The 15,018-nt window shown below is 39.0% G+C and overlaps 1 protein-coding gene across 1 annotated transcript in view; it reads left to right on the top strand.

Moving 5' to 3' along the window:
• The window catches only part of tmem59l (transmembrane protein 59-like), a 67,337-nt gene that overhangs the window by 27,476 nt on the left and 24,843 nt on the right, over positions 1 to 15,018 (top strand). Inside the window, exons 2-4 of the mRNA XM_039767713.1 lie at positions 8,851 to 8,959; positions 14,187 to 14,281; positions 14,513 to 14,665. Coding sequence (XP_039623647.1) covers positions 8,851 to 8,959; positions 14,187 to 14,281; positions 14,513 to 14,665 — 357 coding nt within the window. The remainder of the gene's footprint in view (positions 1 to 8,850; positions 8,960 to 14,186; positions 14,282 to 14,512; positions 14,666 to 15,018) is intronic.

The following is a 15,018-nucleotide window of genomic DNA, read 5'->3' as shown; positions in this document are numbered from 1 at the left end:
CATATAAAAACTTAAGGCAAATGCAAGTTTAAAGCATCCACTGTTTTAATGTCTGTATATTTTAATTCCTGTTTACTAGTCCTAAGCTCTTCACCTCCTCCTTGATTGTTCTTTTTCAACTAAAATCCTGGATGAGTTTTTTTGGGATGTATTTCGCCTTATCTACTATATTCCTCCCATCTTTTCTTTTTTTGTCTGTCCTTTCTAATAAATGCATACCCCTCTACGTTAGGCTCATCCCTATCACTGCTATTCACATAATATAAGATGATGCCCTTTTTAGTTATGTAATGGTGCAAGACGAACAGGATCAAACAGTTACACTTATTTAATTATACTAATTAAAAATTATAAAAATTAAAAATGATACTAATTAATTAAATGAATACACTTGAGCATTCCTAGTTTTCATCCTCTTTCTCTGTGCGTTTAGCATTCGTTTGCTCAGAGGTTGATGCGCTTGCTGCTTCCTGAGCAGCTCTTCTTTTCTCCACCCTAGCGGCCTGCTTCTTCTGTTCTTTTGTCGGCATCTTTTCGCTTTAAAACTGATTAAGTCAGTCTTTGTGTTGCAATTTCTTAGTACATTTTCTTTAATGTTTCACTAAAGTTTGCACTCCAGTCTTCAATCTGCCTCCAGAATGATTTAAGATATGAAGAGGTAGGGGAAGTGATGGTGAAGGTGGTAGGGATGAGAACAGCGGATGTATGCATATGCCACATGGCCGCCCTGCTGACCACTGCTAAGAGTTTATTCTACAATATTAAACAATAATAAAAAGAGGAATAACCTTGGAGGTCAATCATCACCTGGATAGTAGACGCCACGTAGTATATGTGTACCAAATTTCAGGTCAATAAGTCAAACGGTTTGTGAGCTACAGGTGATTTAAAATCCTGGACAGACTAACGAAAAGCCATGGTAGCTTATTATATATAAAGATAACAAATTCCACTTCAAAATTTTGTTTTTTGTTTTAATTTCAAAGCATTTAAACTCAAAAGGAATATTTTACGTTTGAAAATATTCCAAAAATTAAGAAAAGTCTGGTGCTTGCACAAAATTTGATCCTCACACTTTAATTCCCAGGATCAGACCTGACATGCAAGGAATGCAGGCAGACACCAGCCTCCTTTGGCCTTGTATTTTATTTTTGCCCCCCAGCACATCAGATTTTTTTGCGCTTGGTATTCCAATAGACATTCAACCTCTCATAACTCTTCGGGCTTGAATTCAAGTGAAGGAGGGTGGGAAATGTAAGTTTTATTTGAAATTCCACACAATTTAATCAGGTTTGAAATTGTGAGTTACATCAGAAAAGTAGCCAGCCAAGGGTCGCAGTTGGTGCTTATGGTTTCAGCTCATGTAATTGAATCCTCCATATTTTTGGTGCATTGTTAAGACTGCGCTCTTATGGTTTGTGTTGTTTTTCTGCTTGGTCTGATTAGGTTTGCATTATAATTGTATGTCAGTCATCAATGCACACCACACAGCTTAGTTTTAGTAAGGTTAAGACAATCTATACTAATAAAAGGCAAAGCCCTCATACACTCACTCACTCATCACTAATTCTCCAACTTCCCGTGTAGGTAGAAGGCTCATTCCTTACAGCTTACTTACAAAAGTTGGGCAGGTTTCATTTCGAAATTCTACGTGTAATGGTCATAACTGGAACCTATTTTTCTCCATATACTGTAATGGACTTTAGCTCGATGGCCGTGGGGGGCAGAGCTGCATGTGACATCATCATGCCTCCCACGTAATCAGGTGAACTGACTGTGACCACAGTACGTAAAAAGAAGGAAGACCTCTCAAAGAGCGCTGAAGAAAAACGCCGAATACTTTATTCGCGAGATACAAGTTTAATGAGAAGACACGAGGTATAAACGAGATTTTGGATCACTTTGTAACAGAGTTAAAATTGCTGTAGCGAGAAACTTTTAAGTGCCGGGTCTTAGCTAACATTAAATAAAGCCGTGGACATCGCAACATAACACAAGAGAACAGCTCACGTGAACTGACTGAACACAGTACGAGTGATCACTTCCATGTATCAAACCTGTTCAAAAAACGCATTATACAATTGACAAGGTAGGAAAAGAATTTGCTCTGAGCTGAGCTCCACAGCTAATGCGGTCTTGCGGAAGCAACTTTGTCACGCTGCCACCAAATACTTGCAGAAAAATCCACAAGTTAATACACACGCTGTCTCTAGAGTTTCTCCACACTCAATGTATTCCTCACATCCCCGTTACACCCTCTGATCTCCCATTTCAATTCAGATCCCTCCAAATTCCAGTAAGGCTCTGCTTCGAGATGAGAAGTAAGAAGTCTCAGGGACAGACCCTACAAAAGGTTGCCATTGATTTCAGGCAAGATTTCTTTCCTCCTGGACAACTATACGTTGCATTCTCAAGAGTGAGCTCGCGCAACTTCGTCATATTACAACCAGAGTGCTGAACTGACAACGTGATATATAAAGAGAACTATAATAATCGTAATAAACGAACAATAAAACAGCGGAGAACCCGTGGATTAAATAAAAAGGCAGCTTTCTTGGCAAAGCAAGGAAAATGGATGGTTTTATGTTGTTCGTTTATAAAACAGCGGAGAAGCGCCTTATATGAGCAGGCAGTCAGCTAAAGAAGGGAATCAATAAATATCTATAATCGTAATAAACAAACAAAAAATAGCGTGCACGCCGCGGATTAAATAAAGGAAATGGGTACCTGAACGGTAAAGGAAGTCTCGAATAGCTACACAATAACTATAACAATCGTAATAAACAAACAATAAAACAGTACAGAACCACGAAGCAAGGAGAAACGACGGCCTTATATGGCGTTTGTTTATAAAGCAGCGGAGAAGCTGTGTGAAGGCAGCTACACAAAAAAAACAGCAGAGCGCCACACTCTGAATGTATTCCTGGCATCACCATTATACCCTCTGATCTCCCATTTCAATTGAAATGCCTTATATTTCCAGTATGGCTCTGCTTCGCGATGACAATTAATAAGTCTCTGGGACATACCCTACAAAAGGTTGCCATTGATTTGAGGCAACATTGCTTTCCTCCTGGACAAAACTATACGTTGCATTCTCAAAAGTAATCTCAGTGCACAGCTTGGTCATATTAATATATATATATATATATATATATATATATATATATATATATATATATATATATATATATATATAGATATGCGTATGTGTAGATATGTGTATATGTAGATATGTTTATATGTGTGTGTGTGTGTGTGTGTATATATATATATGTATATATATGACAGCAACACTCATAACAGTGACAAAACAATTACGTTGACAATCATGTTACGTTATTTTTAAAATGTTTCCTCTTCTTTTTCATAACTTCTTTAACACACTACTTCTCTGCTGCGAAGCGCGGGTATTTTGCTAGTTTTTAATATTTAGCATACTCCATTAAAAATGTTTATACTAAACAATCATCTGTGGATGCTTCATCTGAGTATGGCTGCTACTGCAATGACTATGCAGAGGATCACAGTCTGAGCATCCTGCTGCAGAGATGCTGGCTGTGACAACAGTCACACTGGAGTTGGCCAGTCTGACTGATTCTCACTCTCAAGAGGAACAGCAGTTTACAAAGTGCAGCATTCATTCTCGCAGTAAGTGTTAGTAAAGTGTAGCAATCAGCTTATATATTACTAGTAAAGTGTAGCAATCAGCTTATATATTACCTTCCTCACATTTCTAGTACGTACAAATAAATAAACAGAACTAGGAGAGTTTGCAGTTAATTAGGCCATGCATACTGGATGTGGGTGGGTGCTACAGCTAATCAAAGCACGTGCAATCTGCTATGAGTCGATGATGGGGATGTGGGGTAGAAAGTACCGTTTACATCCAGTTCTTAAAATTGTCAAATGGTGTTATCATACTATTTTAAAAAAATGTTTTTTTTTGTACTATCAGTCCCGGTATACCATGAAACTCTAATTTAGCTATGTAGCCTAATATTTCACAGGCTCCTTGAGCAAGAAATGCTAAATGATTAACACAAATTTAAATAATAAATTCCTTTGTTTTTTGTTTAACAAAGCCAGTATTATCTGCTGTTTATCACTTGATTGGACTTTCAGCTTTTATCTTTAAGTCAATTGCTAATTTAAATGTATCACTCTTTTAAGTGGTAGTGTTCATCTGATAGTTTACTAAAGCTGAAGCACTGAAAGGCCCAACGGTAGGCTCACTAGTACTGGTCCTGACGTACATTCATGGGGTGGTTCCACCCAATGTAGTAACAATTTGGGGCAATTTAACAGACTTGAGGAGGATTTCGACATGGGATTTTGAGAATTGTGTGATCGTCATGGAGTACCACATTGTGTTCACTGATATTTGCTGTGTGTTCAGTGTATACCGCTTAAAATCTGTACTAAAAGTAAGAATTTTAACTTTATTATAACAATATCTTATGAATTAGTAAATGTCAATGTTATTTAGATATTTTAATTTACACAAACCCTTTAAAACTGCTTTTGTAACAACACAGTTTTAAAGTCAGTTTTGTCAGGTTTGTTACAATTGGTGTTTTGAGATCATCATATTGAGGATACATTAACTGGTTAATAACTCTTGTGAAGAGTATTTAGTGGAGAAGTGAAGTTCCAGTGCATCCGGAAAGTATTCACATCGCATCACTTTTTCCACATTTTGTTATGTTACAGCCTTATTCCAAAATGGATTAAATTTATTTTTTTCCTCAGAATTCTACACACAACACCCCTTAATGACAATGTGAAAAAAGTTTACTTGAGGTTTTTGCAAATTTATTAAAAATAAAAAAACTGTGAAATCACATGTACATAAGTATTCACAGCCTTTGCTCAATACTTTGTCGATGCACCTTTGGCAGCAATTACAGCCTCAAGTCTTTTGAATATGATGCCACAAGCTTGGCACACCTATCCTTAGCCAGTTTCGCCCATTCCTCTTTGCAGCACCTCTCAAGCTCCATCAGGTTGGATGGGAAGCGTCGGTGCACAGCCAGTTTAAGATCTCTCCAGAGATGTTCAATCGGATTCAAGTCTCAGCTCTGGCTGGGCCACTCAAGGACATTCACAGAGTTGTCCTGAAGTTACTCCTTTGATATCTTGGCTGTGTGCTTAAGGTTGTTGTCCTGCTGAAAGATGAACCGTCGCCCCAGTCTGAGGTCAAGAGCGCTCTGGAGCAGGTTTTCATCCAGGATGTCTCTGTACATTGCTGCAGTCATCTTTCCCTTTATCCTGACAAGTCTCCCAGTTCCTGCCGCTGAAAAACATTCCCACAGCATGATGCTGCCACCACCATGCTTTACTGTCGGGATGGTATTGGCCTGGTGATGAGCGGTGCCTGGTTTCCTCCAAACATGACGCCTGGCATTCACACCAAAGAGTTCAATCTTTGTCTCATCAGACCAGAGAATTTTGTTTCTCATGGTCTGAGAGTCCGTCTGGTGCCTTTTGGCAAACTCCAGGCAGGCTGCCATGTGCCTTTTACTAAGGAGTGGCTTCCATCTGTCCAATCTACCATACAGGCCTGCTTGGTGGATTGCTGCAGAGATGGTTGTCGTTCTGGAAGGTTCTCCTCTCCAAGAGAGGACCTCTAGAGCTCTGACAGAGTGACCATCGGGTTTTTGGTCACCTCCCTGACTAAGGCCCTTCTCCCCCGATCGCTCAGTTTAGATGGCCGGCCAGCTCTAGGAAGAGTCCTGGTGGTTTCGAACTTCTTCCACTTAACGGATGATGGAGGCCACTGTGCTCATTGGGACCTTCAAAGCAGCAGAAATTTTTCTGTAACCTTCCCCAGATTTGTGCCTCAAGACAATCCTGTCTCAGAGGTCTACAGACAATTCCTTTGACTTCATGCTTGGTTTGTGCTCTGACATGAACTGTCAACTGTGGGACCTTCTATAGACAGGTGATTTCCAAATCATGTCCAATCAACTGAATTTACCACAGGTGGACTCCAATTAAGCTGCAGAAACATCTCAAGGATGATCAGGGGAAACAGGATGCACCTGAGCTCAATTTGGAGCTTCATGGAAAAGGCTGTGAACACTTATGTACATGTGCTTTCTCAATTTTTTTATTTTTAATAAATTTGCAAAAATCTCAAGTAAACTTTTTTTCACGTTGTCATTATAGGGTGTTGTGTGCAGAATTCTTAGAAAAAAACGCATTTAATAAATTTTGGAATAAGGCTGTAACACAACAAAATGTGGAAAAAGTGATGCACTGTGAATACTTTCTGGATGCACTGTATTTAAAAATTTCAAATGTCACTAACTGCTGATGCTTTCATTTTCCAAATCTCTCTCTCCAGTTTTTACATTTTCCCCTAATTTTAAAGGGATTGTCCCACCAAATATATGATATTTTTATATGTCACTTACCCCATGTAGTTTGTAGTGGTGGCCGAGAAAAAAATTTACTTCTCATGTTTTCATGGAGGAAGGACCCAATAATGACCAACACTGGACAACAGAAAATTATATCAAAAATGTTCTTGGAAGAATCTCACATTACTTGTGTATTATAATCCACATTTAAAGTTATGCAATTGTATGCACGCAGCATTCAAAACTCATGTATTTTTTATTCAAATATTGTTAAATAAATAACTCCGGAAAAGACAAATAGCGACACAAACTGCATGTCGCTTCACCCGGGTTGTGCTTTTGAACTGAAAATGGGACTCCTGACCAATGAAAGCAAAGGAGAGAGGTGGGTCATCATTTCAAATGTGCATCGCTGTGTGAAGGACAGGAAATTTGAAATGAAAGTGGATGATTTCTTTTAGTAATAAACATCACACATTGATTGCACTGATACAGAAATAGACTCTTCAGATTCTTCCATCAAATGCAATAGAAATACAGTTTTCAGTCCGTCCATCCCTTTTTAAACTGGCTTCTGTTCATTGCTGAGCCTCAGTTAACCCTGGATGGGGCGCCACTCTATTACAAGGCACACTCATACACGCCTACTTGCTAATTTGTAGTCAGTTTAGAGTTGTCACTTATTCTAACCTGCATATCTTTGGAGTGTGGGAGGAAGACCCAGGCAGACATGCAGAGAATGAGTAAGTTGCACTGAGGCAGTGTCAGTTACAGCATGCACCCACCTCCATACTTGTGCCTAGTCTACAACAGTGCTGGCATTCTCTACATATTGCTGCTTTGAAGCATGACGCAGGCTGCTGTAATGAAGTAGATGCAATGAAAAATCATATAGATGTGCAGTTAGTGAGTCTCTTAACACAGTATACTTAATTAACTTAATTAATAGAGACAAATTGGCAAACACCATTATTTGTGACAGAATCTTTAATATCAAATAAGTTCATGAGTGCATCATTTGAAATACCAAAAGCATACACATTATGTAATTGAATGTTACGGGAGTGACTGGGACGCGGTCTCCAGTTACAATTTGATTACTGTAGTTGAGGCCAGACCTGTTCTGGGAATTCTGGATGAAGTCATCAAAGCACAGGATAGACATGCAAAAATATTTGAAGTGCATCTCTTCATCATGTAGGTCACCTACTGACGAGATTATTATACTTGTCCTCCCTCTACCCCTTTTGGTTAATGGGTCTGACATCCACCTTCTTTTTTTACTCTTAAAGGCAGTAATAACAGCCAAAATCTTCTTCCATCAGCAGAATCTCACTTCCTCTTCTGTGACATTGACCAAACACTGTCACCTGCTGAATAGAACAACATCAATGTGCGGATTGAACAGCCCGCCACAAGTATACAAGTATTTTTTGATCGTCGACCTCACACAAACCTCATGTGGAAAAGTATAAACCAGGCTTTACTCCGACAGCAGCAGGCAAGGGTTTGCCAAGAAAAGCCTTACTTCTGCAAAATAAAGCAGTCTTTTTTTTTTAAGATTGGCAGGAACAAACTTAATCTGCTTTTTTTTTAAATTAACACAGGCTTTTTTTACTTCAAGAACATAAGTATTGTGTTAAATTACACGTTACTTTAAAAAACATGCAAGGTTTTCTTTAATTTTGAAGCTAGCAAGAAAATAAATGTGCATTTGTATAACAAGTATTGCTTCTGAGAGGATGCTCAGTACAGCTGGCAACATTGACACCCCAGTGAGATGTCGCCTTAATCCAGATGAGGTAAAGATATTGGTGTTCCTTGCCTGGAATCTACCTATCCAGTGAGGAGCATGATTGGTTGTGGGTAGGCATGACCGGTATGTGGCCTGTTTTGGCCACAGCACATTGTTTATTTTGATCATGGTACCTTGGTTGTTGATGTAATTAATGTGTTATCTGCCAGGTACAATTTTTGGTTAAAAAGTCTAAAAGGCAAATAGAAATGCAGTTTTTATTTATATGTTCAAATGTTTCATGCCAATAAATGGCTCTTCTTCATAAGGTGTATGTTTAATATTAAATTACTATTAGGCTTTCTCTGTAATAGTGGTATAAAATGGACAGAAAAAGACAATTATATTGTTAATCACAATTATTCGTCAACTAAAATTTCATGATTGTGACAGCCCTACCTTCACACGGTGCCACACATTTGAAGACAGGACTCTCGACCAATGAATATAGAGTTACCAGAATTATATGACAAATGCGGTGCTAGTTAAGGCTGAACAATTTAACCATTTCATAAGTTTTTATTGTAAGACAGTATGGTACAGCGAAAAAAAATTCAATAAAAGTCTACCATTCTTATAAGTTGCTGTTTTACAAGTGAGAAGTCGTCCATATGGAGCTATCTTCTGCACCCAGGTGTCCCACATAAGTGGATGGCCAGTAATAATGGCCTGTCTCTTTTGCTTCCTCAGCATGGCCCGACACTGAATGCCTGCCATCGTGGCTGCCGACTGTTCTCCATCTGTGGGTTTGTGAATGGAAATGCTGACTTCAACTCAACAAAATCGGAGTGCGAGTCAGGTGAGTATCCAGTCGGGAGCTGGGTCGGGGAGTGCATAAACTATTCCTAGTGGGTGACTGAGCCCTCTTCAAGCTTGTAAGAGTGCAAGTTGATAAAGTTGGCAGTGTTCTGTGTATAAATAAATTGAGTAATTTTAACATAATCTAATAAAGCCATCTACTTATTTGTAATATATATTTACCATTACAAATGCATCCATTGAGTTTCAGTTCTTGCTATATCCAATTCACTATTGCAGGCACAAGTCCATCTGATTTCTTAACCAGTTTTTGTCTGTGTTAGTAGCCAACGACATATGGTGAGTCCTAAATAAGTAAGTGACATACAGCAAAAGACCAAACATAACACAAAAGTAGTGCAAAACACTAAGTACAAAATATGAAGTGTAGAAAGTATGATGATAATAATAATATGAACAGCACACTGCACATGTACGAGTGACACGAGTATCACTTTCGGATTTACCAGTATCATTTTAGATTTCACTGACCATTTCAGTTTCAAAGCCTGAAGTCAGATTCACTTTGTCATCACTGCTGATGAGAGTCGTTTCTTATGAGACGCCATTATTAGGCTAAGAGAAGATGCGTCTGATGCTTATACAAGACACATCTATGCCATTGCTCAAGTAACGCTCGGCCCTTAAGCTGTTGGCACTTTTACAGCCCAAGTAAACCTCAGGTCTTTTGTGAGATGCGTCAATACTGTTGCCCGAGTGAGACTAGGGACTGATGCAATAGGCACTGTTTTTACAGCCCGAGTGATGCTCGGGTCTAACGCTAAGGAGGTTATAGGAATACTCCAGCCAAAAATTATAGCTTACCTACCTCATGTAGTGTGAGTGATGGACAAAAACTATTTTTAATTTTACGCTTTCATGTAAAACAGTGATAACAAAGTTTCTGATAGAATAGCTGTTTATGGTGACCGGCTGTGACCGCAAACGATATTAAAACAACCATGAAATAACTTCACATTGCTCATATTGCATAATCCACATACAAAGCCATCCAGTCATATGCTCACAACATCCATACATATCAGAATTTCTTCTCAGATGTTTAGGCTGAACCCCAGACATTCTGATTGATTGAAGATTGGCGGATTAATCAAGGATTGTGATTTGATAAAAGTCAATTTCCAAAGGAGAAAGACTCTGAATGAAGTCAGAAGAAGATGCAATTAATTATAGATGAGTTTAGTGATTTCAATGTTAGAGTGTAAGCTTAATTAAAGAAGTGATGAAGAGTGTGTTTTTACATTGTGGACCAAAAACGGGCACTCGAGCACCCCCTGAACCCAAATCACAATTTGGGTGATCGAAATAATGGGAGGAATAATTATTGTAATGAACCACATAAACCAACACAGTTTTGCCCTTTTACCTGCTGTAATAAATGTTACTCACAGACCACTTTCCTTAATCACCTATCTTCTCCTGCTCAGTCGTTCTTTCCCTCTTACCAATTGAGCCTTAGTGAAAGCTTACCATACAACTCCCAAGAATCCAAGCTCGCTGACCTTGATGTCAGAAGGGGCTTTTGAGCCTTGGCCAGTTATCACTTACAGGGATAATATCACAAAGTGTTCTGGGCAGCACCAGGTAGACTGACCTTCCCAGTGCATTGAGAAACTGTAATACATTGCATATGGACTATACTGCCCTCTAGTGGCGTGGTAATTCCAATTAAACTAGCCAGGGTTTGTTTTTCTTTATGATTGCCCAAGGCAATTCCTTGTGCCATTTGGTGGTCATAAATGTTGTCGCTAATTTTCTGTATTTAATAATATTTAAGTGATTCTGACCTTTTTAATACTGCATGGCATGTGACTGCAAACGCACAATTTCAAGAGCTTAAATACCTGCAACCATGACATCTGTACAAAATCTTAAAACATATGTTCCCCCACTGTGCTAAATAAAATGGGTTTTGGCATCCGCCTAATCATAATGAAGATGCTTCCTGTTAAGCCAGATCTGCCATCTGACAGAGGGAAGGATTCAAGCATCTATCTTTAGATATTATAATGTCACATAAATGGAGATGCACTTAATATATTGCACCCACATTTGAAGCTCTATTGCAACTGTTTCAGCCAGCACATTACAGGTGTAGGAAAGAGTTTAACACCAGAATTACCAGAGCCTCCGAAAAAAACTTGTAAATCTGACCCACCTTAAATTCCTTTGCACCTCTCCATCAGCGTCTTTTGTCTTCTAAATGTGTCGATAAGCCCAAGCAATAAGCAGCCTGCTATACCATCCTCCCACCGCCTCAGAATGGGCAAGGAGTTCTCCCATTTCCTCCCTTGATTGATTATCTGGGAGTGAGCTACCCAGAATTGTAAGAGGAAAAAATTTTGAATAATTATTTAATAAACCTTCTCTTAGGCCTTTCTCTTTTCCTTTTACCTGGCAGCTCTATCCTTAACATCCTTCTCCCAATATACTTAGCATCTCTGCTCTGCATATGTCCAAACCAACACAATTTCACCTCTCTGACTTTGTCTCCCAACCGTCCAACTTGAACTGACTCTCTAATGTGTTCATTTCTAATCTTGTCCATCCTCGTCACACCCAATACAAATCTTAGCATCTTTAACTCTGCTATCTCTAGCTCTGTCTCCTGCTTTCTAGTCAGTGCCACCATCTCCAACCCATGTAACATATACTACTGTCATGTAGACCTTCCTTTTCACTCTTGCTGATACCCGTCTGTCACAAATCACTCCTGACACTCTTCTCCACCCATTCCACCCTGCCTGCACTCTCTTTTTCACCTCTCTTCCTCAATCCCCTTTAATCTGTACTGTTGATCCCAAGTATTTAAACTCATCCACCTTCGCCACCTCTACTCCTTGCATTCTCAGTCCCCAGCACAAAGAGTACTGGCCACAAATAATCAGCATGTACAAATATCCCTGCTTCAAGAGAGGAGAGGACCGGAGAGTTGTGCAGCTTAATACTCATGACAAGATGCTGGTTCAGACCCCACATCAGATAAGCTGTGTCACCCTGCGACTTAAAGGATAAGCTTGCTATTTTCCAAGTTGGTTATTTCTTCACGGTCATGGTGTATATGAGTCTGCCAAATTAAATTATATTCTAAAGGGAAGCATATTTTATACATTTTTAAAAACAACTAGCCCTTTTTTATGTTTTGTGATGGAACTAACTTATGGGTAGTGGAGTTTCACTGTGAAGAAAAGCCTTCAAACCTATCAAACATATCTACTTTTAAACAATTTTTTTTTTTAATTGATCCATTGAGATTACACACATATTGCAGAGTACAATATCTTTTTAAAAAGGGAAAAAGCAAAACAATTGTTGTTGGAATCAACTATTTTAAAAGGCGACTAGCTGTGTACTTTACTGCTGCTCGTCTTCCCTTTGTGACACCTTTCATGACCGTGAGGACAAATTTACCTCAAAGTGTTTGCCAAGAGCCAATATTGGCAATGAATTGTTGATGCCCAGATACGGATTGCTGCGTCAGTTCTCTACACAGCAAGACAGTAATAACTTATGATTGCTTGTGTAATTTCACTATATGGAAACTTACTTAATTATCTCTTGAAGGTACTGCATGCTGCTGGATTGATAATACACACATTTGCTTCTGTGAGGGAGAATATTGAGTGTGCATATAGCGTGCAATCAAAGTGACAAGAACTAAACAAGATTTTAAAGGCATGCATCCATCCATCTTCCTTATCTGCTTTATCCTAAGCAGAGTTGCAGGGTAGCTGGAGCCTATCCCAGCAAATATACGACGCAAAGCAGAAACAATTCCCAGATACAGCACTGTGCCATCACAAGGCAAACGTATACAGAGCCGCTGGCAAATGGCCGTGATAGACATACTATAAATACTAATTTTTCTCAATATCGTCAATCCTTTAATCTATTCATATATTTTTCTCCGCAATTATCCCGACGACAGTAATATTAATTATAATAAATCCTCCCATCATTCATCTTCCTAACCCACTTGTCCAGGGGAGGGTCTAGGGCAGCTGAAGCCTACCTATCCCATCAATCATTAGACATAAGGCAGCAACAACACACGGTATAACTCCACTATAATCCATGACGGCCACTGCACCCAGATAAGCGAGCACAAACAAATATCCTTACATTGTAAAAACAAGTACTAAGAATCTGAGATGAAATATATCATTTCTGGTTTACGTTTGTTGTCACATACATACCTTAGAAATGTGGAAGGTGCAAAGTGAACGTATCTGGTAAGTTTTAAGGCTTTTCTTTATAATGAGAACCCATTACCCGTTGTCTCTATTATAAAACGAAAGAGTGGGCTAATTGTTCTTTTTACGTTTATAAAGTACTAGTGGGTTCCTCCCTGCTCGCTTCGCTTGCCGACCCCCCCTAACCCGGCCTGCGCTACACACATTTCTGCTGCTCGCATTATGAAGAGGAAGAGGGGGGCTGAATGCACCCCAAGCAGACGCGGTCGCTCCTCTGAAACCCCCTTTTAAATGGTGATACAATGGGAAAATTTTTTTTTTTTTTTAACCTCCTCTTTGTTCGATCAGCTGCTGCCGTGCCGTGTGATCTGCATCTTGTGTGGCGCTTCGAACATTTAAAAGCCTGTACAGCAGCTGTCCTACTCTTTGCCTTTTATTTCTGGCCCCGGGCATGGTTAAATCTCTTGGCATAAAGTCTTGTCTTGCGGGGTGTGAGTTCTTGATATTTTTTAGTTTATAATTTAAAAATGGAATGAGAATCTGAAAATCTAACAATATCGCATTAAAGTTTGATAAATTCTGAAAAGAATGATACCAAACATATATATGTAGGTTTTAAAATAAGCCCGATTTAAAGCGTGACAAAAAAGTGACATAAAATCGTTGCACTTTTAGGCTTAGGATTTTATATATATATATATATAGAGTAGATGTTTCATTTTAGAATGCAATTGCATGTTGAAAACTAATGTATACCGTGATTGCGAAGAAATAACTTTTACTTGAAAAACACCAAACTTATCATTTAACCTGCAGATATCTCAACTGGAAAATAAGTCTTTGCAGCAGACACACATTGGAAAATAAATTCTGTTAGCTTCTTTGTTTAAATGTTTTTGTTTGCATTCTAAAGATAGGCTTTCAGATAGACAACAGTTTGAGGATAATCGAGCAACAGATGCAACCTGGGTTTGAGACATTTTCTAACCTCATTTTAATCTGCCTTCTTGACAGCTTGCCTTGAAGCATACAGCACATTTGAGGAACAGGATGGTTGTGTCACAGGATGCCGAAGCCAACCTACTGAGGAAGACAACAGGAGTCAGAGGGTAGGAAATTTATGTTTTTATTTATTTTTTTTTTATGTAGTGCACACAATAATAGTTTTCATTGTATGCAAGCCAACTAAAAAACAGTCTACAGCTGTATTGGCGAGGATGGAGGTCGGAGACATCATTGATGTGTTATTGTAGGTGGTCTTAGAATTTAAAGTACCTCTTTTGTCAGAGAAGAGCATGTTGCAATTCACCTCCACTCTTTGCCCTGCTGCTTCCTTGTAGCTTGAAGCAATGGCCCAGGAGCCCAGCCTGTTATCTGTCATGGATTTGGTGTCCAACTGGTGCAGCGAAATTGTGAGCTCTGCCCAGAGCTTCATCTCCTCTACATGGACCTTCTACCTGCAATCTGATGATGGCAAAGTGGTTGTATTTCAGGTGAGACAAAAATTTTTCCTTTGTTGTTGAGCGGCAAGATGTGAACAACTCTTGTGATGCATGTTAGGTCCTTCATGGCGTGTCAGTCTGCCTTTACGTTATACTGCAATATGTTGCATCTGACTTTGTTCTGCGTTGTAAGATGTGCATTTTAGTAATGTTTAATCCCAGTAAGATGCCAGCTCGTTATCCCAACCCCCCATAAACTATTGTCAGTTTCCATTATCATGAAATTGGGTCCAGCATTCACAGCGGGGTCTTCAATAACATATTGATGTTCAAAGAAACACGAGTAACATTAAATCTTTTGTTTCAGATTTGCTTTGAATATATTCAGGCTTGTTAAGGCTGCC

This window comes from Polypterus senegalus, chromosome 10 (assembly GCF_016835505.1).
Source record: "Polypterus senegalus isolate Bchr_013 chromosome 10, ASM1683550v1, whole genome shotgun sequence".
Taxonomy (NCBI): domain Eukaryota; kingdom Metazoa; phylum Chordata; class Cladistia; order Polypteriformes; family Polypteridae; genus Polypterus; species Polypterus senegalus.
Note: the sequence above shows the minus strand (reverse complement) of the source record. Positions and strands in the feature narration are given on the sequence as shown.